Source organism: Paramisgurnus dabryanus, chromosome 17 (assembly GCF_030506205.2).
Source record: "Paramisgurnus dabryanus chromosome 17, PD_genome_1.1, whole genome shotgun sequence".
NCBI lineage: Eukaryota > Metazoa > Chordata > Actinopteri > Cypriniformes > Cobitidae > Paramisgurnus > Paramisgurnus dabryanus.
Window position 1 is genome coordinate 5907053 of NC_133353.1, and position 26575 is coordinate 5933627.

General features: G+C 38.5%; 1 protein-coding gene and 1 long non-coding RNA gene across 5 annotated transcripts in view; one reads left to right on the forward strand and one right to left on the reverse strand.

The window, feature by feature from the left end:
- Positions 1-14542, forward strand: part of kiaa0586 (KIAA0586 ortholog) — a 152139-nt gene extending 137597 nt beyond the window's left edge. For 3 of the 4 annotated variants that reach the window (XM_065253671.1, XM_065253670.1, XM_073812288.1), the window contains exons 32-33: positions 3206-3259; positions 14252-14542. In XM_065253671.1, coding sequence (XP_065109743.1) covers positions 3206-3259; positions 14252-14400 — 203 coding nt within the window. In that variant the 3' untranslated portion in view covers positions 14401-14542. The remainder of the gene's footprint in view (positions 1-3205; positions 3260-14251) is intronic. The other variant, XM_065253672.1, reaches the window with a different exon arrangement.
- Positions 1271-23288, reverse strand: LOC135734844 (uncharacterized). Its single transcript, XR_010527456.2, has 3 exons — positions 23170-23288; positions 20957-21054; positions 1271-2748 (listed from the first exon to the last, which is right to left on the reverse strand). It is a non-coding gene; the product is annotated as an uncharacterized lncRNA (long non-coding RNA).
- Between the last annotated feature and the right edge of the window lie 3287 nt (positions 23289-26575).

The following is a 26575-nucleotide window of genomic DNA, read 5'->3' on the forward strand; positions in this document are numbered from 1 at the left end:
TTCAAGTTGAATAAGTGACTCCAGGTGGGGCTGCAGCAACAGCAGCAATTGATTGGTTTAACCTGATTGGTTAAAGCGGCGCAAAATTTTGCCAAAGTTCAAACTTTTAAACTCATCAGCCGTCAATTTGCATCAAATGCAAAATGCACAAAAAGCACAATCCGCGCGTACTGCGCCAGGCGCTCAATTCGCGCCAATGAGGTGGAATCACGTCTTCCGTGCTGCGAGACCTCCAGACGCGCGTCAACGCGTCTTCACATTGACTTAACATTGAAATCACTCGCGCTTCATGTCTCTACCGCGGCTGGTGTAAACGCAGCATAATGCATTACAATATTAAGTTACTTCCCAAAAAAGTAACTTATTGCATTACTTAGTTACTTTTCATGGAAAGTAATGATTACGTTATTTTTAAGTTACTTTTGCATGACTTTTTCTTACTTGGATGAGGCTTGATCTCTTTCAGGCCTTGCAGGTGTTTTTTATGATCGCAAAAATGTCAAGCTCTGGCCTGCCATCTCCGTTTCTGACTAATTCTACATTAATATGTTCAGTTTAATTCAGTACATAATTTTATTTTTAAATTGAATCAATTAAACTGAAAAATAACTTGCATTACAAATGCATTATTTGTATTGTTTATATTTTATTTTTCAATAATGAGAATTGTGTGTCAAAATGCATTTAATTTTCTTCGAAATGCAGGAAATATTTATGATACTTTGACTCTTTCCCCTAGCCTAGAAATCTAGACGCACCCTAGCGGCCGCAAAATATATTTGCTGCCAGGGTTTAGTCTAGGCACTCACAATACACTTAACCGGTCCAAAAACCAAAATTTGGTCAGGCCAATCACATCGTGTGTAGCGTCTGTGGGGCGGGCTTAACATGATGACGACAGAGCTGCAACGGTTCCTACTTGAAAACAGAGAATGGCTGCTGCTGGCGAACAGCTATCTTTTGAAGCGGCTTTGGCCGCGACTCTGGAGGACTTAGACTTATGTTTTTCTTTGAGAGAAGAGCAAATAAACCCTACTGAAGTCCTTTTTAAGCAAGAAAGATGTGTTTGGAGTTTTGCCGACTGGTTACGGTAACTACGTCACCTTCTTCGTTGCTCTGATCCGTCATAGCGCTATCCTATTGCGTGCAGAGGCATTTTGAGGGACAACCTTATATCCCGCCCCTTGCATTGAGCCGTTTGTGTGAAGAGTTGCCAGACCTTACATCTTGATGTAGGTCTGGCTAACCAGGCTATCTTTCCCCGCCATTGACGAGATATCTCGTCAATTAAGAGAAAACGCTTCCCCGCCAATGACGAGATTTTCCGTCTTTCCGCAATACCGCTATTATCCACCAGGTGGCGCCCTTCCGCAACTTTTTAAAACCGGAAGTATTGCCCTATGGCAAGCTGCTGCATGTCCGTGTCTGTTTTAAAGATCGCTCTGAATGGGATCTCTATGAAAAGTCCGTCACAAAAATTGAATTATTTTAGCTTTTTGCTCAAAATATGGTGTTTTTGCAAAAACCTACCCATATTCAAAAGCTGATTGCAAAAGAACCACTAAAGGTAGGATGAAACGGTTTTTTTGTTTGAAAGCAGAGGGTCTGTTCTTTCATTTGGTATATTGTATGTTTATTTATTTAAAGAAGAACATTTTCTGGAAGGCATTAAACTTTGGTGAAAATCATGAAAAACGCTGGCGCTGGCTGGCAACTCTTTTTTAAAACGCTGGCGGTGAAAGAGTTAAGCTTAATTTTCACTCAACAAAATATATATTTTTCAGGTTTCTTTTCACATGTTTGTAACAGGTTTAATAAATGTCATTTCATCATACTTAAAACATTGTGATGGCCTGCAGTGGCCTTAAAGACTGTCCTTGTCTTTGTGATGCACTGATACAGTGTCTGTTGAAGGGGGTTTCTCCAAATGAAGACGGATAAGATCTCTTTCTGTTCTCTTTCACTCTCTCTATCTACCTCTGTCTCTCTCTATCTCCGGCCCTGAGCCGTGGCCTTGCTGACCTTATCTCCTCTCCGCTCCTTGACCCCACTGCGTGAGGTTACGGGCCGGCTTCTCCGCATGGGACTCCTGCCTGCTGTCTAAACCCAGCTCTGTGTTCCAACCTCTTCTCCAGATCCAGATGAAAGGATCATTGAGAGGCTGTCCCATCACCCAAGCCCCCCTTTAGCTTTCCTTGGGATAAAAGCTCCTCTGGCCAAATGCAAATCCCCCTGAACCCAACCTGATCCAACCCTATATCTTCTCCACTACCCCCTCCTCGGTGGGATCTACTCTCCACGTGACCTCGGTTTCAAACCGTACCCCGAGCTCATCCAAGCCGTGGTTCCCTCTCCGGGGAGCTGGGTGGAGTCACGTGGACTCCTATCCAAAGGTCGTAACCCCTTGACTCTCAATTAGCACTCCATGTATTCAAGCTGCTCTTGTTTCTAGGGTCGGGACAGATGAAACGGGGGGAGATGGATGATGGGCGTCACTTTGCAACACAATGCTTCAATCAGCGGCCCATGCTGCTTTTCTGAGCGGTGCTGTAAACAAGCTGAAAGAAAAGGATTAGTTAAGATTCATTCATGTCTTTGATTGACTTAATCTGTCTTTAGGGGATAGGAAGCTTGATGGGGTTTTAAATGCTCCGCGGACGACCCCAGCTCCACCTGGCCGCACCACCACCCCGCGGCTGCACCTCATGAAACGAAATCTTCAGCAGGACGGTGTCACGAGGTCTCCACCTGCAGAAATAAAGCACAATAAATCAAATTTAATTTGACGTGTATCCCAAGCAACAAGCCTTTGGCTTTGTTCCCCAAAAATGAGGTGTAATTCGTCAACACCTTGACTCACATGTGGAAGATAGCCTAAGCCGTAGCTACGGCATAGAACCTACACACGACTATAAATCGCCCTTAAGAGTGAAGCAGTGGAGTTTACGTCATCCGTCTTTCGTCATTAATGAGGGGACGGTAACTCATTTGTTTAAAGTCATTATTAGGGCAACCAGAATTAGGAACGCCTCCTAACGACCACAGCGATTAAACGAATAACGGTATGGGCACAGAAATTTTGTGCATTTGTGCATCCCAATAATTAAAAAAAGAATAACGCTAAACTTATTTTTAAAATAAAAATAACCTGCAAGCTTTTAAACTACAGTTAATTTATATCATCTCTGTATTTGTGTCTCCACAGAGCTCTCCAAACAGAAATCTTCAAATGACATGTTTTTCGAGGACGACAAGAAAGGTAAATAGTTTGAAATGTTAGTTTTTATATGGGTTTTTTATTTGATCATACAGTGTCTCTTCTGTGCTTTTAAAGATCTATTTCAAATAGTATAGCAGAGAAAGCATTACAGAGGCCTTACTGCTGTAAAAACACAGCCAGACAGCTTCATTCTTTAAAATCCCAAAACCTCCCAGCAGTCAGAGGGGAGCAGAAAAAGTCGAAAAGATGGGCGGGGGATTGGACTCATCTGTCAGTCCTGGGAGCATGAACGCACTGAAGAACTCTGTTAAGTGCTTGCAGGTGTCTTTGAAGAGCCGAGTCAAAGTTTAGGGGTGTGGGAGAGCGTGTTTTTGTGTTTATTACCATCAGACATTCAACACACACTCATGAGTCATTTTTTCCCAACCCTTCTATTCATCGGAGCGAATGCTTTTCCGAAATGTGTCAGATCTTTCCCTCTTTTATCATCTTTATCCTTTGTTTTGTTCCTTACTGAATCGATGGCTGAACCAGACTACTCTCTCAGGGTTATGCAGTAGTTTTTTCTCTTACAGCTGAGGCGTCTTTGTGCTTGGTGTGATATTTTGAAGCCGTGCTGATGGATAAGGTTCGACCTTACCATCTGGTGCTCTGTAAAGACACAGATCTGTACTTTGCTCTTCTGTTGTTTTTAGGTTTTAAAGGGCTCTGGCACTGGTTCCAGGTTTAATAAAAGTTTGAAGATATTTCTAGGACTGTAAAATGTCACTCCTGCTAGTTGTGATTAAGCAGTGAACTTAAGTTGCTGTGCTATTAACTCTGGACCAAATTATATTCAAAAACATACATTTGTACATTTTCTGAAAAATATTAATGTTTTTAGTGCTTGGTTGTGCAGATGACATCCCAATGCAGTTGCTAAGGAATTTTGGTACAATGCTAAGGGGTTGCTAAGGTGTTTTGGGGAGTTGTTAACATGTTATTATGCAGGCAATGGGATGTGCAGACAATTTTGCATTTAAAAGATGTGCAATAAACATCCAAACACAACCAAGACGTCTAGGCAAAATTTGAGCTTTTAGTAAAAAATTTACCCTTAGCATTCCCGGAAAAAGGCTAAAAAGGACAATAATTGTACCTGCCTTGTTAATTGTGTCTTAAAAGGGTTTACATAATAATAAGAATAATAAGTTTAATTTATATAGCGCCTTTCCATAGCTCAAGAACGCTACATCATTTGAATCACAAGAAACTCAGCTATCCAAAGATATGTGACATGTTTAGTTTTTTTGTTTTTGAGTTGTTGTATGTCATGAAGTTTGCAACGCTAAGGGGTTAATTTTTTGAAAAACACTTTTGGCGCTTTTCCATTGCATAGTACACCACGGTTTAGTTTAGTTTGGGTCAGGTCAGCTTACTTTTGGGAGCTTTTCCATTGGGTGCAGTACGTAGTACCCGATACTTTTTTTCGTACGTGACGCGAAAACACTGTAGATCACTGATTGGTCTGAGAGAATCATCATGTCATCGCTATAATGTAAATATTAGCTTTAGCTTACTGCTAGCTTGCGCTGTCTCAAGCAAGCAAACATGTTGTTATCTGTAGACAAAAAACACACACAAAAAACACAAGTCCCAGGCACTCAATCAAAAATACCAAAAGGAGAAGGAATAAATAAAAAGCCTTTATTAAGTGTGGCTTACATTCTATAAAATCCAAATGCCAACATGTTTCGACCAGCAAGTGGTCTTCTTCAGGGCTGTGTTCTGCTATAAGTTTCCAAACACCCTTTTAGCGATGAAAAACATCCGCAGGTTGAGAATCCGGGACACCATAACAGTTTTTTCCAGACTTGCAGTTTGTGGAGGCACATTCGCGACGTTCACGTCCGCATTATATATGCTTAAATGCAACTTGAATGAGGCTCAGCGGAGCACCGTCGACTGACGCCACGGGTCGGGTGTTTGAACAGAAACTGTCATGTGAGACAGAGGTAGTTATAAACGCGATGTGCAAACATTTATTTGTGGTGGCCAATTTTAATTTTGTGGCAGACTGAGAAATAAATAAATGTATGGGAATGTACAACAACGCTCTCACGTGTATGATGTCACAGCAGTAGGCAGCGTAAATATAACGACACGCCTATAATCCCTCCCACTCCGAAGTGATACTAAACTCGATGAAAAAGCTAACCACGCCAAAGTGAGGTGAACTGACCCGACCCAAACTAAACTAAACCGTGGGGTACTATGCAATGGAAAAGCGCCATTTGGAAAAGGGAGTCGGGCCGATTGCAAAACACACTTGTAGCAAATCAGCAGTAAGGGGCGTGTCTACTAACCGACATCGTTGCCTGGGTTCCGTATGTGTGGGGCGGGTCTATCAAAAGAAGGGGCAGATTCTATTGGGGTAGGGGCGTGTTTGTTTAGGTGATTTCAAATGTCAACATTGGCTTTCAGAGATCATGAACCGCGCCTTTAATAGACGTCTAACCGTATCTCAAAAATAAATTAAATTAAATAAATATATCCACACACTTTGTAATCACCATTGACTTTGCTTACATGATGGAATATCATCTCAAAAGTTATTTTGGCAAAAACAACATGCAACCAAATTCAAGTTTATTTTGGCTAGAAGTGGGTTACTCATAGCCGGACTATATTGGGTCTATAGTTAAAGGGACAATGGAAAATATGCTCATTCAGCTGATCTCCGGGTCTGGCGGTACCACTTTTAGCATAGCTTAGCACAATCCATTGAATCTGATTAGATCATTAGCATCACGCCAAAAAATAACCAAAGAGTTGGGATATTTTTCCCATTTAAAACTTGACTCTTCTGTAGTTACATCGTGTACTAAGACCGACAGAAAATTAAAAGTTGCGATTTTCTAGGCAGATATGGCTAGGAACTATACTCTCATTCTGGACGTTATAATCAAGGACTTTGCTGGCGTAACATGGCTGCAGGAGGCCCAATAATATTACACAGCAGCCGAAAATAGTCCCCTTAGTAACTTTCAATGGCAGGGGACTATTTTCGGGCACTGCGTAATATCACTACGCCTGCTGCAGCCATGTTACGACAGCAAAGTCCTTGATTATTACGCCAGAATGAGAGTATAGTTCCTAGCCATACAGTCAAGTTTTAAAAGGGGAAAAAATATCAAAACTCTTTGGTTATTTTTTTTGCGTGATGCTAATGGTCTAATCAGATTCAATGGATTATGCTAAGCTATGCTAAAAGTGGTACCAACAGACCCGAAGATCGGCTGAATGGATTCCAAAACTATAAAAAATCAAATGTTTAACTCTAGAAAATGAGCTGGAAAATGAGCCTATTTTCAAAAAAAGTGGAGTGTCCTTTTAACATAGACGGTGAAATGACAATACAGTCTCCTGAAGATGCTTATAAATAGCACGAAGTGTAAAACTCGTGCAATACATACGCCAAATTCCACCTTGGCGTGCATATGATACGCCAGTCCTTCCCATTCACTTAAACGGGGCATCTTTTTTTGTCGTTTTATTTATTGGTTTCTCAATTTTTTCTGTTCTTTAAACCATTTTCGCTTGGGTTTAGGGTTAGATTTTAGATTTGCTTAATGAGGTTATTTAATATACAGGTTTCTCCATGTTTTGTCCATATTTAAGCCATAGTCGCTTGGAGTTGGGGTTTGGGTTAGGATGTAATTTTTATATAACAAAAAGTTGTTCTAACCCTAAACCCAAGCGAAAATTGTAAAAAATAGCAAAAAATTGAGAAACCAATAAATAAAACAACAAAAAAAGATGCACCGTTTAAGTGAATGGGAAGGACTGGCGTATCATATGCACGCCAAAGTGGAATTTGGCGTATGTATTGTACGAGTTTTACACTTTGTGCTATTTATACGCATCTTCAGGAGACTGGGCTGGAAATGACGGCTATTGCTTGCTGGGTGATTGCAAAGTTTGTAAATGTGCATCATATTTCAGAATGATAGTAGAGTTGCTTTTTGGTTATAACTAAAACATTTTTTATATTCAAAACACAGTGCTGGCAAATAGCATAGCTTTTAAATGCTGACATGTGGCACAGTGGTATGTAGGACATGAGAGCAACAGTACTTTAGGTAGAGCTGACAGATTTAATCCCAGATAGCATAGCTCAAATGGTAAAGCATGACGCTAGCAATACCAAGGTCATGGTTTGGATTCCCAGGAACATACATAATAGAAAACGTGTGCCCTTGTGTGCACGGTAAGTCGCTGCTTTGATGTAAATGTGCAGATATCTGTACTCCATCATGGGCTTATTCAGTAAAGATATTTAGACTTGATCTCTTATTAATACTTATATAGAGACTTTAAAAACTGACATCATTTTCTAAACCTCATGTTTTTGTAAGACTTTTTTCCTTATATGGATGGTTTAAGTGTATGGTGACCATGCAGTGGCTGTCAAGCATTAAAAATCTTTGGGGATAAAATGTACCATAAAACAATGCCAAACAGGATGGTGGTTTGGTTTTGGTGGTTTGGTTCTTATGACAGATTGTGAGTTAATAAATGATGAAATTGTTCCTTTAAAAAACAGCTGTCTCATGCTATCATGCTCCTATAACAACCCGTTGACACAGCTTTAGGAAAGCTTAACAAAACACCAACAGCACTACACATAAATGTCATGAATAATCATCTCTTTGTTTCAATAGTTTAATTCTTCTTACAATCATCATCATCATCATCTTATTCCTAAGTCTCCCAAGGAAATCCAAATAAATGTCTCGGATAAATAACTTATTTGTTTTGCTTGGTTTCAAACCATTTCAAGCTCATGACCGCAGAACAATTATTCACATTTTATACCAAAGTCCATTTATATATTCCTGAGGTAAAAAAAAGTATTGTTTGTTAAAGATCTTTTCTAAGCATCTGAAAGACACTCCCAAGTTCAATAACCCCAAAATTTCCCAATGACCTGACGCCCCTGAGTCAGAGATACAGCAGAGCATGATTCCAGTGTGATGACCGTCGTCTTCTGGTCTTTTCACACAGCTGTGAATGTTTGTTAAGCCCACACACAGAAAATGAAATCATTGCTTACGTCTGCACACTTTCCACTCGTTCCCAAAAGCACGGCAAGAGTTTCGAGGAGAAAAAATGCAGAAGGCATCTTGCTTGAGCTTTTTAAGAGAAAATTCATTTATGTCCCCCTAATGTTATAGAAATATTAAATTGCACATATTTCATTGCTAGAAAACAAGTTATTTTGTGTATTTGGTGTAACACAATGTGTTTGCGTGGTTTATGGTTCAAAAACACAATATTTTCCACATACCGTACATTTTTGTAGCTCCAGATTTCCCTGTCTTTCTGAAACGCACAGATTTTGTACAAAACTGTCCCTGATTGGTGTTGTGATTGGCCTGAATACCTCTGACGTCAGCCGGAAATGTGACGCTCCTTACTATTTTTGAAAGATTTGGTTGCTAACAGGAGTTAACTTACAGGCTGTGAGTCTGAAGCGGGAGGAATTATGATAATGTTGATCTTGTCTACCAATCCCAGGAAGTAAACTGTTGCCTACAATTCGTGTGTTTGTTGTAGTCCAAGAAAAGAGATTTAGGTTGGAGACGATAACTTGCGTCATCGTTTACTTTGGGGTTTGTACCTTTTGCATATTGTTAACATGTACTAACACACACTTACATACCAAAGAAAATGTAAAATCGTGAATCAGATAATTGGTGCTCTTTAACAAAAGGAAATGTTGAGCAGATTGTTGGTGACTGACAGCCCCAGTCTCCTCCCCACACTTTCATTGTACTGTATGAAGTGCAGCATTTTACTCCAAATGCGGCATATGTCGAACGTCACGTGAACAAAACAGAAAACTGGGTTGATTGCTTCCGGTTGCCAGTACTGTATGTGCTATCGTAGCTTGTTGTTGTTATTTGTAGTATTATTATTTGTGTTATGTCCTTTTTTATTGCAATATCTGTGAGAAGAAAATGCCTTTGTCAAAAGCTATAAAGTATTAAAAAATTTAGTACATTTTCTTTTACTTAGGTTTAAGATGTTATCGAGCATATCCTGGACATCGGTTAGTCTCATCTTTGCTTGCTCCTGAAGGCTTTATGTATGAAAACAGCACCATGTTAGCGTAAAGCACAGAACTGGTATATACCCTATTCTCCGTCTTGTGAAAGTTAAAGGAATAGTTCACCCAAAAATATTTTGAAAAGTGTTTGTAACCAAGCAAATCTGGGGCACTATTGACTTCCATATTAGGAAAAAGTAATACTACAGAAGTCAACGGTGCCCCAGAGCTGTCTGGTTACAAACATTTTTCAAAATATCTTGTTGAGCAGAACACATAAAATAAATGATGACAGAATTTTTATTTTTGGGTGAACTATCCCTTTAAATAAGTTTAGATTAACATGATGCAGAGTAAATGACAGCAGAATTAAAATTTTGCTCAAATGTGCATTTATAAGGGTTCCCAAGGGTCCTTGGAAGTGGATTGAAAGGTGGATTGGCATTGAGAGTGCTTGAATCTATTTTATGCAAGAAGTTTTCTGGAAAAAATCCATATTATTCCCTGTGTAGTGTAGGATAATATCATAACAATTCTAGACTTTTTAAGCACACGTGCTAAACTTTTCACTTTAAATGCTTATATCTTCTGTATCCGAATGTTGATTCATACCAAAATGCTTTTTTGCATAGTTGTGTTTGACACATGAAAACGTCTCGGGTTACGTATGTAACTGTTGTTCCCTGAGAAGGGAACGAGACGCTGCGTCTACCTTGCCATACTTCCTGCGTCCCTGTAACGCCGTCTTTGGCAGTATTTCAGATAGCGATATACTTCCTGACTCCCACGTCACCCTGTCTTTGTCGTTAAGCCTCACCATTGGTTAAATTTGATATGCACATTCAGACGCACTTACCCCTGGAGGCGTCCCCAAAGTGTCACCGCAGTGACGCAGCGCGAGTTCCCTCGAACAGGAACTGTAACAATGTATCTTAAAAGGTAACACAATGTAACTTTGCTCTCAATTGAAATGTGTTGCCACATTTAGTTCTTGAATTTGAGGGTATTGGACCTGGAAAGTCCTTGAAAGGTCCTTGAATTTGAAGTTAACTAAGGTGTAGGAACGCTGATTTATCAATTGTAAATAAAAAAAGCCGTTTACTCAATGTTTACAACACCCACCATCGCATTCACTTGGGTCTGAATTGCTCAGGGCCGCTTACATTATCTTCACCTTAAAAATAGTTTGGTTTCTGTCGATGACCAAACTCCTACTCTCTTTTCATGTCTCTATTCTTTCTCTTTCAGTGCCTCTCTCTCTCCTCCACCCTGAGGTGTTTAGTCTTAGTCTAGCATTTGTGGGCCACAGGGTTTTCCAATAAGAAATTGTGCCAGACTTTGCCCATCTGCTCTACAAAGACAATATTCACCACACACACAAGACACTAAAGCAAAGCTAACATCCTCGAGGGTCTTTTGTCTTTGATTTTGTGTGTAAAGGAACTCAAATCAATCTATTCTTTATTCAGTAGTACACATTATAATACTGTATGAAGGTCATTGCTTCCCATAAGAATACATTTCATGTTTAACTTAATGTCCTAATTAGAAAGTTGCCGTATTTCTGGTTAAGCCCATGTTTATTGGCTTTAATGTCTTGATCGGGTTTTTGCCAATGCTGGCAATAGACAAAAGAAAATCACAATCTGGATTGAGATGAATCTGTATTTTCCACACAGACGACATGCTTCTTTTCATTACAGCCGATCTATCACGTGGATCTATGTTTTTTGTTATTGTATTCAAGATGCGAGTCAATCGTGTGGTGTGAAATAGCTTTTATTTATCATCTGTTGAACAAATCTGATCACGTCAGTTTGCTTTGCATTCACTCCAGTATAAACACATGCCATTGAATCTGTCAAAATCAATGAAGCTCAATACTTGCAAGAGGAGAATAATGGCAGTGAGTTATTGTAAAAATCTCTGTAGTTCTCCTCCCAGTAAATGTACCACAGTTTAAATGACGTCTACTGGATCAAAGCATAACAAATAGTTATTTTTTAAGGAGACATAAAACGAAAAATATTTCTCTTTTTGTGTTTGATTCAGTTTTACCTTAAACCTTGTGTAAGATGAAATTCAGTAGAGTTTCGCCCCTTGGTTACATTTACAACATTCACAAATCCTGAGCAAAGCCCACCAGCTTCATTTTCCTCAACAGTAAAAATTCCCTAAGAGCTTGAGAAAACACAGAAAAAATCTTCCCCCTATTGTAAATGCTTGCTCCCCGCTGAGACTCCCTGCCCTTCAGAAGTGCCGGAGTTGATCTCCATCAGTGTGTGCCCGGGCGGTCCCACGGGAGTCTCTGTTCACTCGTGCTTCCTCTGCACGCCCCATTGATCTGGGTAAATGCCCACCCAGCTTCTGCCCGCTGCCCCCTCCAATGCTTAGGAAATGACTGATGAGTGTTTGTTTGTCCCTGCAAGTGTGTCATCACAAAAGCATTGGAAGTGTTTAGGAAACATGTCTTAATTAGTAGCTGATGTCAGACTGATTTAATGTCGAGTTCACCGACCCATTCTCTAAGATGGAAAGCGTTCATTAAGGTGGCTTAATTGCTTTGTAATGTCTAAATTATACCAAATTATTCTTGGAAAAAGTCTAGCTTTAGTACTTATGGCGTATTGGGGATCTTGTGCAATGCAGGTGTGAATGTAAATGCGGTAAGCGTGTGTGTTAAAGATATTACCATATTTAAGTGGATAGTTCACCAAAAAATAAAAATTCTGTCATCATTTACTTGCTCTCAGATTTGTAACAACATGAAGGTGGGTAAATAATGAGAGATTTCTCATTTTTTGGTAAACTATCTTTTTAAGAGGTGTTATTACAGTAGGCACACTTACTAAAAAATGAAATGTAGTTGAGCCCCTTGGGATTAAAGCGTCTGCAAAATGCATAAATGTAAATGACAAAAATGCATTTAGAAATGTGCTTTTTACTTTTCTAAGCTCTGAAAACATGTCTTGTAATATTGTTTATTCACTATTATCTGTTTGTTGTTTGTTTTCGGGTACCAGGTTACTTTAGTAATGAAAGCTTATTGCTGATTTTTAATAATCTAATGATTTATACTCCCTCAAGTTCTCTTTAATGCACACACTCGGGTCTTTTTAATGAGATATCAGACCACTAACTTAACTGGAGGTGATCCTGTCACAAAATCCATCCGTTGAGTGAGCGTGTACGGCTCAGCCGGTCTGGTTCCGTCCATTTAAAAATTACTTTTTTCAAATAGAATTCACGGTCCTGGAAAGTGTGTGCCTTACATAGTCAGGTAAAAAATCGGATTTCTACAGTTACTGTATTGTTTCAAAACGTTAACACTTAACAATAAGGTTGTATTTGTTAATGTAAGTTAATGCATTAACAATGAACAACAATTCAACATCAGTTATTAATCTTAGTTCATCTTAGTTTAAGCATTTACTAATATATTATTAAAATGAAAAGTTTTAACTGTTAACATTAGTAAATGCACAATGAACATAATTAGCAATACCATAAGGAGGCGTGCACACCAAGGCATTTACGCCTGTTGTTTTCAATGGCAGCGCGGCGCTTTTCAAAAAAGCCAGCAGCTGGCGGATTTTTGTCCACGCCGGCGCTTGGCGTTTTTTTTCACTGAGCGTCAAGAGTTGAAAAATGTTTAACTTTGGGTGAAAAGCTGCTCAGTTTGTCAATGTCACCTCTCACTCGGGCGTCCAATCACAGTGGAGGAGGGCCGGGACAAATATCACAGCAACCAACCGGCACATCGTTCAACGACTGATAAACAAAGCAAAAGTATCATACAGTAGCAAAAAAAGTGCTCAGCTGAAAAAAAGCTGAGCACTCCGACAGTCCCCGTGTACATGCCCCCAACTGCATTGGCATTAACAAAGATTAATAAATGATGAAAAATGTGTTATATTGCTTATTGTCAGTTAATTTTAGCTAATGCAGTTACTAATGTTAACAAATTAGGGATGCACCGAATCCAGGATTCGGATTCGGCCGAATACTGGGCTTTTTGACGGGGTTCGGGTTCGGCAGGATCCTAGATTTTCTTTCCACCGAACCGACGTCACGTAGCCATTGATTACACACATCGGGTGCTGATGTGGAGATAAGCTTGAGCCTTAGGGGCGGTTCACATTTCGTGGACGCGAGCGTGTCGCACCGCATCGCTTTCATTATGCATAGGCTTATGGTAATTTTCAAAATAGTTTTTCCCACTTGTCATCCTGGCATAATGTTGCCTATCCTTTTTTTACAGCTAAAATTAAATTAAATAAAATAAAAAATACACTGCTGTGGACGTTATTTACTTCATTAATGTGTTTTACTGTGTTAATGGAATAAGGATGCGAATAGGATTCGGTTTTAGATTCGGCAGAATTTTAAACAGTGGATTCGGTATTCGCCAAACCCAAAAAAACTGGATTCGGTGCGAACAAATACAACCTTATCGTAAAGTGTTAGCAAACAAACTAACAAAACATATTTAGCTAGCGTTAGTAAAGCGATCAGCAGCCTTTTTTGCCTCCAGTTCTGTAAAACAGCAAAAGAGTCTATCACTTTGGGAAAAAAGATGGAAAGCGGGGCAGTCACATTTTCTGCACGGTTTTAGGTGCGAAATGTGAAGTGCCGTTAATATTCAGCTTATTCATCAAAGCATTGTAGATATTTAATAGAGAAGAATTAGAGAAGCTCATAAATTTTGAATGCATTTTTCATTTAAATTAATTGAGCATCTTTGGTGTTTTTCTGTGGGTGCTCGGCCATTTCAGTGGGTGCTCAAGCCCCAGAGCAGGTGTGAATGGGCCGTTTTACAGTTGTTTTAAATGTGGCTCATATTTTAATCAGAACAATCATTTAGGATATCAAGTATAAAATATTGCAGTTTTGATACTATTTCTTAAACTTATTAGATATTTTATGCCTGTTTTCCACAGAAGCAGATGTTTTTCTGCACACAGAAGCAGGAGGAAGTGATGTCAGAGTGATGTCAGTGCGACTGCCGTCTGTCAAACAGGATCAGGAGTCTGTCAGTCTAAGCTCTGTTGAAGAAAATACAAACTCTTCTGCTAATGATGTGTTTTAAGCCAACATTTAACCTAACTGTCTTAAAACTGTTAAGTCCAAGAGAAGATTATTTATTACCTTTTCCAAAATGATGAACTTCTACGTATCATTTGCTATTGTGTGACTTCAGTTGTACATGTTTATGCAAATAAATGTTTTTAAACCAATCTTCTCAATAATTGTATTATCACACATTAATCTTGTCTGTACCTTCAATACTGTTTTAATCGTTTGAAGTTTTTACAGTTTGCTCCTACAGTATTGTTATCCCAGGTTCACTGCAGGTCCGAGTGCGGCTGTTTTCTGTCATGGTAATGGCATGACTTCATGAGAGAAGGTTTCACATCATTAGTCTTAGACTGTTTTTTTCTCCCATTAAAGGGAGAGATAAAGAGAGATAGCTGCTATCTGATTTTGCTTTGCGGTATCCTGTACTGATGATGCCTGTCTAATAAGCATCCTGTTTCCTTTTCAGCACTCAAGACATGATAAAGCCCAGGAGAGAGAGAGAGAGAGAGAGAGTTAGCATGTGAACCACAGGCAGCCTTGCGAAGCCAGAGCTTTATTGCCACAAACTCTGGTCCACTATTCAGCTGATTCTTGTACAGCACAGACAGAAAGGAGCCATCTGACCACAGTCTGCTTTGGTGACGTTTTGGGGACGAGCGAATCTGAAATCTATAGTCTATAGATTATATAGATAATCTCGCAATGTTAAACCAGCGTACAGTGCCAAAGTCTCTGACGTGTACCAATTTTGGTTAATAACTTTATAAACCAAAACATACCCTTTTTTCAAGCAAAACATGATTTAATGCTGTGTTCATCAGATGAGCCGTAGGCATCCCATCTAAAGCTGAGACTGTAATAGAAATATCTATCTGTTTGGCCCGGGCGTAGGAGCTCCCAGCAGACCAAGTCCAAAAATATAAGAATAACTCAAGAATATTGTTTTAGTCCAGTTCCCACAATCCACTTTGTTCTGCTTTTCTGCAGGTATGAGGAGAAGAACTGGGCAGAAATAATAAAGAAGAGCTGAAATATAAATAACAATGTCATCTGGGGAGACCGTAGGCTTTCAGAGCTGTAGAGAGAGACCAATGGAGCGATAAGAGCAGATGATAGCAGCACACAGAACAGGTCTGGATATAAAGAAGCTGATGGTGTAATGTGAAGTTGAACAGAGTCGATCAACCCGCATTCAGACTCTTTAAAGGAACGTTAAGTAGTTTCTCACTTACTAAACTATTCAGTTTTTTGCAATTTGATGTCGCTGTGTAACATTAGTAACATGTTAATCCTTTTATTCTTACCTTAGGCTGAGTTTACAGTAATGTAGTAAAAACTTAGCGAGCACTTGAAGAAGGCTGGAGGGTTTAAACACACAACGGTTAGGATTATACTTTTGTCAAATCACTAATGTGAATTTTTAAGTAAAAACTTTGTTGGTTGGTGTGTAATGTCATCTCAATAGCCCTTTTGAGGAGCACAAATTCAGGTGCCAAATGGTGCCCTTTTTTTCGTCTGTATGGTTTCATAAAGAACCTTTCTGTTTCATTAAAGGTTCTTTGTATTGGATAAAGGTTAAGACTATAAAATATCAGAAAGAAATGGTTCTACTAACAACTTTTAACTTTAACCAAAAATGGTTCTTATATACTGAAATATAGTATTCATTGAATTTAATAAATTTAAGGTCATTTTAATATAAGTGGTTTCACAGAATTCAATGTTCTAAATTTGGATATGTGTATTTTGTTGAGCTTATTCAAGTTTTTAGAAACCTTAGCACAATTAAATTGAGTTGATCTGAGTACAAATTTTATACTATGCTACTATTATCTAACCATGTTCTACACAAATTTCGAAAAAAATATAAAGTTATTATACTACAGCAACAGCACACATTAGCAAGCTAACGATAACTAACACTCAATTGAAACAGAAGCCGATTGTGGTATAAACATAGCCAATGTAAATGCTTTCAAATCAAGGCATTTACACTTATAATGTAATGCTTTCTGATCAAAACAACACTAAATAACTGCTATATGTTAGTGAGACTGTTCTCATCCGTAGTAGATGCTCTACTCGTCTGCACAATGGTAAACGTTTAAAAACCCAACAAAAAAACAGAAACTTTTTTAAATATTATAAAAACATAGTAAACATTAATAAGTCCCCTTCTTTTCTTATCTTAATTAAAAATGCATTAAATAACCCATTATTTTGATATTTACTCTTATTATTCAATCTCATGCAAAGCATGCAGGGATCTGGAAATTCCTACCCAGTTTTAGCAAAATTGCTTTAAAACAACACAAATTAGTCCCAATTTAAATAAGTCATGTTTACATAGGTTGATTTAAAACACATGATACGCCCAGAAACCACTTAATATTTAGTTTTTTGATATGATATTGTAATGGATTGAACACACAAATTTGAAATATGTTACATTTAATTAGGGTCAGAATATTTTTTTCAGTGTATGGCATTGCTGTGAAGAACATTTTCAGGTGTCTGATTAATAAATTAGGAACACAGTTGCACAGGTTTTCCTTTCTATTTAAACAGCATTGCCTGTTTTGATGGTGTGTCCGTTCCTGTTTGGAAGTAAAATTAAAAATCACAATTTCAACAAATGGGGGCTCGTCCGGGATAGTTTCGTTTGATATTGGTTTTATTTGGCATTAATTGTAATTTTGGAAACATTTGGAAAGCTTTTAAATTGTATTACGTTTGATTTAGATTTTTTAGTTAATATTTTGTGAGACACAAACAAGTTAATTGGATCAGATAAATTAGTCTTGAATCCATCTATACATGCTAACACATATGATGTTAAAGCGTAGATGGCTGCATGTTTTGTGCCTGGCCCCTTAATGCTTCCTTTGAGGATGGAGCTAAAATGATTGTCTGCGGTATGGACACTTTGCCAACAGTTTTATTGCTCTACATGTGATTAATTTCATTTCATGACTCTTTCAGTTCGGTACTTGATCTGTGGCTTCTGCAGACCAAATCATTTAAACAGCCGTGTGTGTCAAAACACCAACCGATCAGCATCATACTTGTGCGTCCAAAAGCCAAATTCAGTTTGATTAGATTATAATGAGTATGCAGGAGAACCACAGGGGGAGAATTGCAGAGAAAGGAGAAGTCCTCAAAACCCCACTCCTGATATCACTCAAACCTTCTCCTAAGTGTTTTCTAAAGATTAGGTTTGTGGGCCAAGCTTTGCAGTCAGCTCATATCAGCCCTCCCACCAAAAGAAAAAGGGTTTCTTAGCCCCTGTTAGCCAGCTGTTTATCAAATCCAGATGTGTTGGGCAGGAAGCAGCGATGAAGTATGACATTGTCCACTCTTCTTTTGAAACGCACACAGAGAAAACACATAAAATTCTTCACCATCTCCACCACACCTCTGTATCTTCAATACAGCAGTTTTCATTTTAGATTGGTGCTTAAACCTTGAGGGGATTGGTACACGTTGCACTCAGTTAATGTCATGATGTTAATATATCATAGAAATCTGATTTGTGGACATTTTTTAGGTGGCACTAAAATGGTTCCGTGGTATCATCAAGTGCCTTTATTTTTATCAAAAGTACTATTTAGTTGACTTTACAGCCTCTACAAAGACTTTTGTGAATTTTAAAGCTACAGAAGATCTTCAACCTCCATTGTCCGCATATCATAGGTGACATTGATCAACCTGCTGAAGATATCTTGCTTTTATTTCCTCCACAGCAGTCAGATGACAGTGAATAATGATGCCCAGGGTCGTGATAAGCATGCAGGACGAAGAACATCCTGCCCTCTCAGACCAAGAGCTTCATAAGATAAATGACTTTCTTGGAGGATTAGGACTAGGTTAGTGTCCCATTGCTTTGTTGTGTCCCTGCATTGATGAATTACCACAGTAAATTTTAGTATGTGAGGATTTCACCCGGGTGACCCGCAGTACCGGGCACCTGCTGTTTAAATCACTCCCTAATGTCAGACCCTGAACCCTCCACCTGCTGAGAATCTCATTTGTGTCATTTCCACCTATATTCGTCTTGTAGACATCAATTCCTCATATTATCTACTAGTAAGGGCCCTTCCACACCAGTGCCTTGGCTTGTCCATGTGGTATCAGTTTGTTTGGTTTGCTTTAATTGCTGTTTTCCAACCTCAAGACTCTGTCCGGGTCCAGCTGTGTTGTCATAGGGTGTGCTCCACGCTTGAACATCTCAGCACTGATGAAGAGTTGTGCTTATCTCATTTTATGAGACTATTAACATTTTAAAGTCAAATGTGAGAGTGTGTTTGGACGCACACTGCAGATTTTTTGGCCCTTGTGTTTGGCGGATGTTTGATAATTAGAGATTGGGAGGAGTGGAATGATATTACTCTGGGGTTTTGAACCAGAGGGAATGATGTAAATTGAACACCAGCCAAAACACCAGCTTGAAGCACACTACACAGATCTCTTACTTAAGAGACAATAGTGCTTTTTTCTTTATTTATGTTGCTGCTCTCACACCACAAACAGGTGTACAGTATTTCTCTGTATGTTTTTCTTTAATTGGCATGTGATTAACCGTTTAACTCTGCGGACCCACCGGTGGGTCCAAAACTGCATCACAAAAAATATATAGTTTGTGGAGCACAAAGTTCGTAGTAAAATAAGACAATTTTTATCAATTTACTCCTAAGTATGTGGGTAGATGTCTCTTTTAAAATCAGGCATGCCCAATTCTGCAAAAAAATTAATTATACTGCAGAGTGATACAGCGTAAGGTTTGACTTATTGACTTATATCTCTTTACGTGTTTATGTAAATCAGATTGCCATATCACATTATTGATGAACTTATAGTCAGCCTCTGCTTCAACCTTACATATACAAGACACTGTCATGGAGCATTTGCATGTGTGGCACTTTGATTTGTGGGGAGTAGATATCAGAGTACATCTTTAATAAAGAACCAGGAAAGGGAAGGGAGGGAAAGCTTTGTGTTGTTTTTCCCCGGCTGACTTCTTGGTTATGAAGCTATTATCAATTATCTAGTCTTTGAAAGCACTCCATTTGGACGGCTAAACATCTTCCATCTGGAGGTGCGACCCATCTGGGATTTGAGTCAGCTGATATGCAAACCACATTGATTTTCTGCTGAAGTGCTCCGCAAGATGTGTGAAGGCATATATTCAATCTGCATGCAATAAAACATCTCTACTATTTAGGCAGACATTAATACACTATCGTGAAAACACCATTAAAGTGTGGGGTACAATATTATATGCTAAGGAGCTATTGTGTACATTTAAGGACAAGTTAAATGTTAGGGGTACAAAACATTTAACTGTACATTTGAAGGTACATAATAGGTCCTGTAATGTCCCAAAAAGGTACAACATTGCAATTTGTATTAATTTATTCATGTCTATGGCACAAAATTCAGCTTTTTTCATGCACGAATGTCTTCAAATAGGTTTTCATGCCTATGGCATGACTTTCTTTTTCGTGTCATTTTATGTACTGTTTTCTCATTTTTCCCCCCTATTTTTAAATCATTGTCGCTTGGGGTTAGATTTGGGGTTTGGGTTAGAATGTACTTTTATGTATTGGTTTCTACATGTTTTGGCATTATGTTGGGTTCACACCAGACGCGTTTGAGGCGTCAAATTTGCGTCTGCCGTGCGTAGTTGGATGCTTGAACATTTTGAGTGTACTCGCTTCATTCTCGCGTTAAAGCCACGCATGAAATTCTAGTCATCGAGACATTCACGTGGAAATTTGCGTCATGGGAGGGGCTTCTGCGACTCCACTCACTTCCTGTTATCACGTCACTACTAGAACAAGTTCCTGATTGGTTAACGCGATGCGTTTTTCCGCCAAAGTTCACATTTTTTAACTCCCGCGTTTCCCGCGGCAACACTCAATTCGCATGTGGGAATGAGGCGGAATCGTGTCTACCGCGCCGCGCTTAATCAAATTTTGCGTGACTATAACACGACTTTCTGTGAGATCAGTCTGGTACATTCACATTATAAGCGACTTTGTTGCTGTGTGTCGCTCATCTTTTTCAATGAGGTCAGTAGGGGCATGTCTAAATCTGGTTGTCATAAACAAAAGAGTACCGTCCACTCCAGTAACTGATGAGACGGATGACGTAAACTCCACTGCTTCGTTCTCATTGGTAGTCGCTCCCGAAAGTCGCTCATAATTTGCATAAATGTAAACTTTTCTCAACTTTGTCGTGCGATTGGACTAGCCCCATTCAGTCGCCAACGGTTACTGTTGCTTGTGTCGCCAGAAATCACCAAACTTCCATTAATATCAATGAGATTGTGTCACTTTGCTACTGCTAGTCGCTGCTAATGTAAATGTACCTTTATGGTACCAACCCAGCAACAGAAAATTTGTTACCGTTTTTTGACTGTGCATGACTGTTGCAATATAAAAGTATTTGTGCCCTTGCTTGCATCGGCAAAGTCACAAATATCCATTTTATTTGGGGTGAGGTAAGGGCAGTGTTGTGTTAGAAGCAGATGTGCTGATGTTTTTTTTCTGAGTGCAGTCACTGACCTTCAGCGAGATCTTTTGAGGCAGAGATTGCAGCCGTGCTGAGTGCACAGGAAGTAAAACCGCATTTATTCCCCCAACACAGACAGCTGTTTCAGCAGCTGTATGGAGAAATGGAAGTAGGCTAATTAAATGAAAATATCTACACAGTTTTGACAGACTTCTTTAAAATAGAATAGAAGTGGGCATCTACAGTATACCATCCTGACAATCATATTTTATAGTCTTTTATAGTATATTATAGGATGGGATAGGATAGTGGCTCTTAGGCAGCGCTCTTTTGGATGTAGTTATTAGTGTTATATAGGTTATCCCTGCATCTGATATTGCACATTGTGACACTGTATACTGAATTAGATGCAGTACATACTTGTCAACCATTAAACAGTACTGTACGTTCTGTATAGTATGTTTTGGTAAAGTATGCATTACATTCCAGGCATAGCACTGTACAATCCACCGTGTTTTCACCATTATCTGAACGCTTGTTGACTTAAAGGGAGGGGCCATGGCACAATACTTTTTCAAGATGTCAAATAAATGTTTGGTGTCCCCAGAGCACATATGTGAAGTTTTAGCTCAAAATACCATATAAATAATTTATTATAGCATGTTAAAATTGCCACTTTGTAGGTATGAGCAAAAATGTGCCGTTTTGGGTGTGTCCTTTAAAATGCAAATGAGCTGATGAAATTCAAACACTGATCACAATGATGGTAGTTTGTTGCCATTAAATTCAATTTGTGCTTTTCTTTGCACTAAATGGCAGTGCTGTGGTTGGATAGTGCAGATTAAGGGGCGGTATTATTATAATAAGAGCTCCTTATGACATCATAAGGAGAGCCACATTTCAACTACCTATTTTTTCATGAGCTTGTAGAAAATGGTTTACCAAAACTAAGTTACTGGGTTGATCTTTTTCACATTTTTTTTTAGGTTGATAGAAGCACTGGGGGACCCAATCATGGCACTAAAAATGGAAAAAGTCAGATTTTCATGCCATGGCCCCTTTAAGATAAACTAACAACAGATATAATTTACTTAGGTGTTGTTAAAGGCGGGGGGCATGATCTCTTATAGGCAATGTTGACATTTGAAATCACCTAAATAAGCACGCCCCTACCCCAATAGAATCTGGACCTTCTTATTATAGACCCGCCCCACAAATACGCAACCCAGGCAATGATGTCGGTTATATCCAATAATACCGCCCCTTAATCTGCTGATTGGCTACAAGTGTGTTTTGGTACTCAGCCCGACTCCCTTTTCCGAAGTGTTTTTCAAAAATAATTTTTGTATTTTTTGTACATATATCACGAAAAGATCCACATAAATGTAAAATCTACAGTAAGTTACTGGCAGCTAGTTGCACAAGTTTGCCTGCTTTTTGAAAACATAATTTTTTTATTTTTGGCATTGTATAGCCTTCTTAAACAAAAGAAACAGATGAATTGAATTAAGACCAATGCATACAGATGAGAGCTGTTAGATGCTAAGTCCGTGTTAGATTGATGGAGGCACACGGGTGCGTATATGCCTGTGAGAGCATCAATTATTCACAACCATTGGCAGTTAGTAAATATTACGAGTGAAGACAGGAAAACAAAAGCTGGGGAGGGACTATCACTAATATCTTCCCACAAAAAAGAATAAAGCAGGGAAAAATAAGCAAGAGACTATGGGGAATGGAGATAGCTCAGCTTTCTTGCAGTGGACAGGCAGTGAGGTTTGCCTCAAGCGCTATGCAAAAACTAGACTGATTAAAATTTATTCATATAAACCCACAAGGTCTTAACTACAAATGCAGAATGTTAATTATCATGCATGGGTTTTTTTAAATGTTTTTTGTAGGAAACTAAAAGCAATTCCTTACATTTTTGTCTGTTTTATTTATTTATTATCCTTATAGCGTTCCACAGCCTGGAATGTGTTTTCAAGGAATGGCATCGTACTTGCCACCACTATAAACAAATCTTTCCAATCCAATCTTACAGACATTTTCCACTTCTAATAGCCATGCCCTCAGGAACCTGTGCGATCGCTGTTTGTTTGTTGGTTCCACAGATTTGTTATGTATTTGTTTCCATCCGGACTTTTGAAATGCATAAGGTTACACAATATATACACGGCTGTAGGAAACCGTTAAGAAAAACGACCTGAGATGGTTATTGATTATATTGTGCACTTAAAACGATGTCAAAATGAAAGATGCTCACTGTGAAAATATTCCTTTGGACCGGATGTGTCCTGGATATTCACAATGTTCCTCTTTTTTTCCTCTCCTCTCCCTTTTCCTTAGGCTGAATGTCCAAAATAGAATTAATGTCTAATGTTCTGTACTCTCTAGATACACTTGATGTGTTTCTCTTTTGCTTTCTCATTTCCATCTCTCTCTCTCTCTCTCTCTCTTTCTCTCTCTCTCTCTTTCTCTCTCTCTCAAAACAATACTCTTCCCATGTGCTATTTCAGTGATCTGATTAATGGTTGAAAAAACAGAACTGGAGTCTTAAAACTTTCATGTTATGGGTGGACCATTAAAAGCCCTCTAAATGTGAACCACAAATTTTGTGTGGCAGAAAAATGATTTACAACATTTACTGTTTTTAACTTTTATAGTTTTGCGGTACCAGACCACTGTACATTTTACTGCATTAAATATATGCAGTCCTCACTGAACATTTTTTTAGTCTGAAATTTCCCAATGCTAGCAGAATGGTCCGATAACAAATCTGTTTCTTATTGGGTTTCACCCATGCATTACATTCATGCATTTGACCCACTTGTTGAAAAGCATCTGAAAGTTTTGTGTGAGGGATAGAGAAACATTGAAGTCATTGACTGAAAATCCTTTCACTTAGTTCCAATTTTGAAATCCAGCTGTTTGGCATTAAAGGCACAATATGTAGGATTTTCACCTCTAGGGGTCGTTTTTTCACAATAACACAATAATCAAGATGGGTGATTCTCTGAAAAACTAGACTTATGAGGTGTCATGAAACATTTTGATAAAAAAGTAAATGCAAAGTAAGAGTATTAAAATAATAAGCATACAGTTACAAACATCTCTTCATGTACTATTTTGCACATGATTTCAAATGACATCATACAAAAATAATTTTGTTGCTTTTTTCACATTTAAGCGGAAAAGTTTCATTACCGCAACGTGTCCATGACTGGATTTGGGTTCTTTGACATGGAAAATTTATAATTAAAAAATCAAGCTTCAGTGCATTTAATACTATAAACATTTACAGTAAAGAAACATGTGGTATTTGGTGATCATTGGTAAATGTAGAGACAATAATAAGGAATATAAATGTGTCCAAGACCAATTTTCTCATCCTCCGCAACAATTTTCAATCACTGTTTAAGCCCTCAAGGAACTAACATTTTTTGAAAATTTGTTGGAAGGGACATAATTGACTGTGACCCCCAAGATGGCTACCAGGTAAACAGTTCTTATTTTTTCTTTCCAGATAAAAGTAAGTACCTAGATAACTTTTTAGTTCTCATTACCGAAACACGAGTTTGTATGCATATATTTAATGTAATATCATGTTGCGGTAATGATAGTTTTTGATAATGATAATCTAAAAAATGTAAATAATTCTATAGGAAATATGTTTTAAATCCTCTAAAAATAATGGTTATAGTAAGTTCAGACCTTAATCTTATATGTGCAAAGATGACGTCTAATGATGTTATGAAGGAGCGAGTGGAACGATGGAAGATGTTTTTTTCACATGAGCAACAGCCACAACAGCTGCGTGTTAGATGCTTTGTAACGGCACTTTCGCATTTTTTGTCCACTCGTATTGCCATAGTTTCTACAACTGGAAACTGAGGATGACGTGGATATTAATTCAGTTTAATAGGCGATAATGACAGTGACAAGGCAGACAAGGCCTATATTAAAATTACGGGAAGGTTTAGAATACTTACTACATTAAATATAGGACACTTTGCAAGTGTTTTTTTTTTTAAATATTTTATTACAAAAATATGACATGATGTGGCTTTAAAGATCGTATAAAGCACACCGTTTTTGTCAATCTCATGTTAATTTTGTTTATCTACAGAGTAATATTTCATCCTTCATATGTCCAAAGAGTCTTTCCTGTTGTCAGATTTTTAAAAGACAGAACATTCTTGAAGACATACAGAGTTAGGGGTATGTGCAGTCTTTGGATACTAATATCTTATGAAAGATATGAGACATACATCTTATCAAACTTACTATTCACTTCTTTAGGTGTAAAACTTTGTGCGATTGTACCTTTAATGATTCCCCAAAAGATCAGTTTTCTTCAGCCCCACCAAGCTTCCACCAGTTGTCAAGCAATATCCCACATTCATTTGAAATATGTATGCATATATCTATAATTCATAAGGCAATGGAGTTAATCTGGTTTATATTTTTCACCTGATAGACAGCAGACCGACATCAGAGCACCCGAGGATCCCTAAAAAACCAGATCCTAATCCAGGAGCTTAAGAAAGACCCAGAGCCAGTATTGAAGTGGGAGCACGGGAGGCAGGCATGAAAACCTCACAGTTTTCCTAACATGAGTTCGGCCTTAATGGAGTCCATCTTTTATTCTGTGACGTTTGTGAGAGGCCTACACCGGTCTCTCAGGACCGACGCCGCTACCCGCCCTCACCACAGTCACTTTCAGCCTCTGCAGATGTTTGTTTGATCTGGCCTTTAGGTTGGTGGAAACTTGAAGCTATTCTTGGAGTCACCATTTAATTAAAGCTATTAAGGGATCTCGCCCGAGATGAGGAAACCGGTCGCCACGGTGATTTACGCCTATGATGGCGCGAGCGATACGATGGTGAGAGAGATGTCGTCTGGAATAAACACATATCTCGGGGTAATTAAGTGTGCGATGAAAATCCAGACGGGTTTGTGTTTGTTGGGAGTCGCTCTCCGACCGTGTCAAGTAACCGAATCTGGCCTTAAAATAGCAAGTTTGTGTTTTCATACAGTTTGTTTCCACTCCCTTGGGTTGGATTTAATCAGCTCGGCGTATTATTCGATTTATTCTTGTGATGCAAGTGAATATGTTTATTTTTTCTTTTAATATCTCAATCAGAGGAAAGTAATTATACTGAGCTGTAGATGTATCACTGCTGGTTATCTCGCTGGAAGCCGCTTTGGGATATTAATCATGTTTCAAAGACATTAGCGTATAAGATACTGATAAGTCTGATGTATTAATCCACGTAGGTGCTGACAGACAGCTTTAATAACCGAATATTAAGCCTGTAATTGTGTTTGCATTTGGCTCAACTGAGAAAACGAGGTTGGGTATTGAGTGTTGCTGTGATTTTTAAGGCGAGTCTCACCCTGAAGGACATTTTTACAGTAATGGTTGGCTGAATAAGCATTATTTTATTTATTTACATGGCTGCTTACCAAATACAAGGAATATTATTTTCAGTAAAAGAAAGGCCACAGAGTGATACGAGAGGGACCGGCTAAAACTGGATGCCTGGGGCAGCCGTCCATCATACACTTTAGCAGTCATTATACTAAAATATCTGTAATCGTAATATAAACAAACTTCACCGTTATTTTCTGGAATAAATTGTAGCTGAGGGCTAAAATAATCTTGCAGG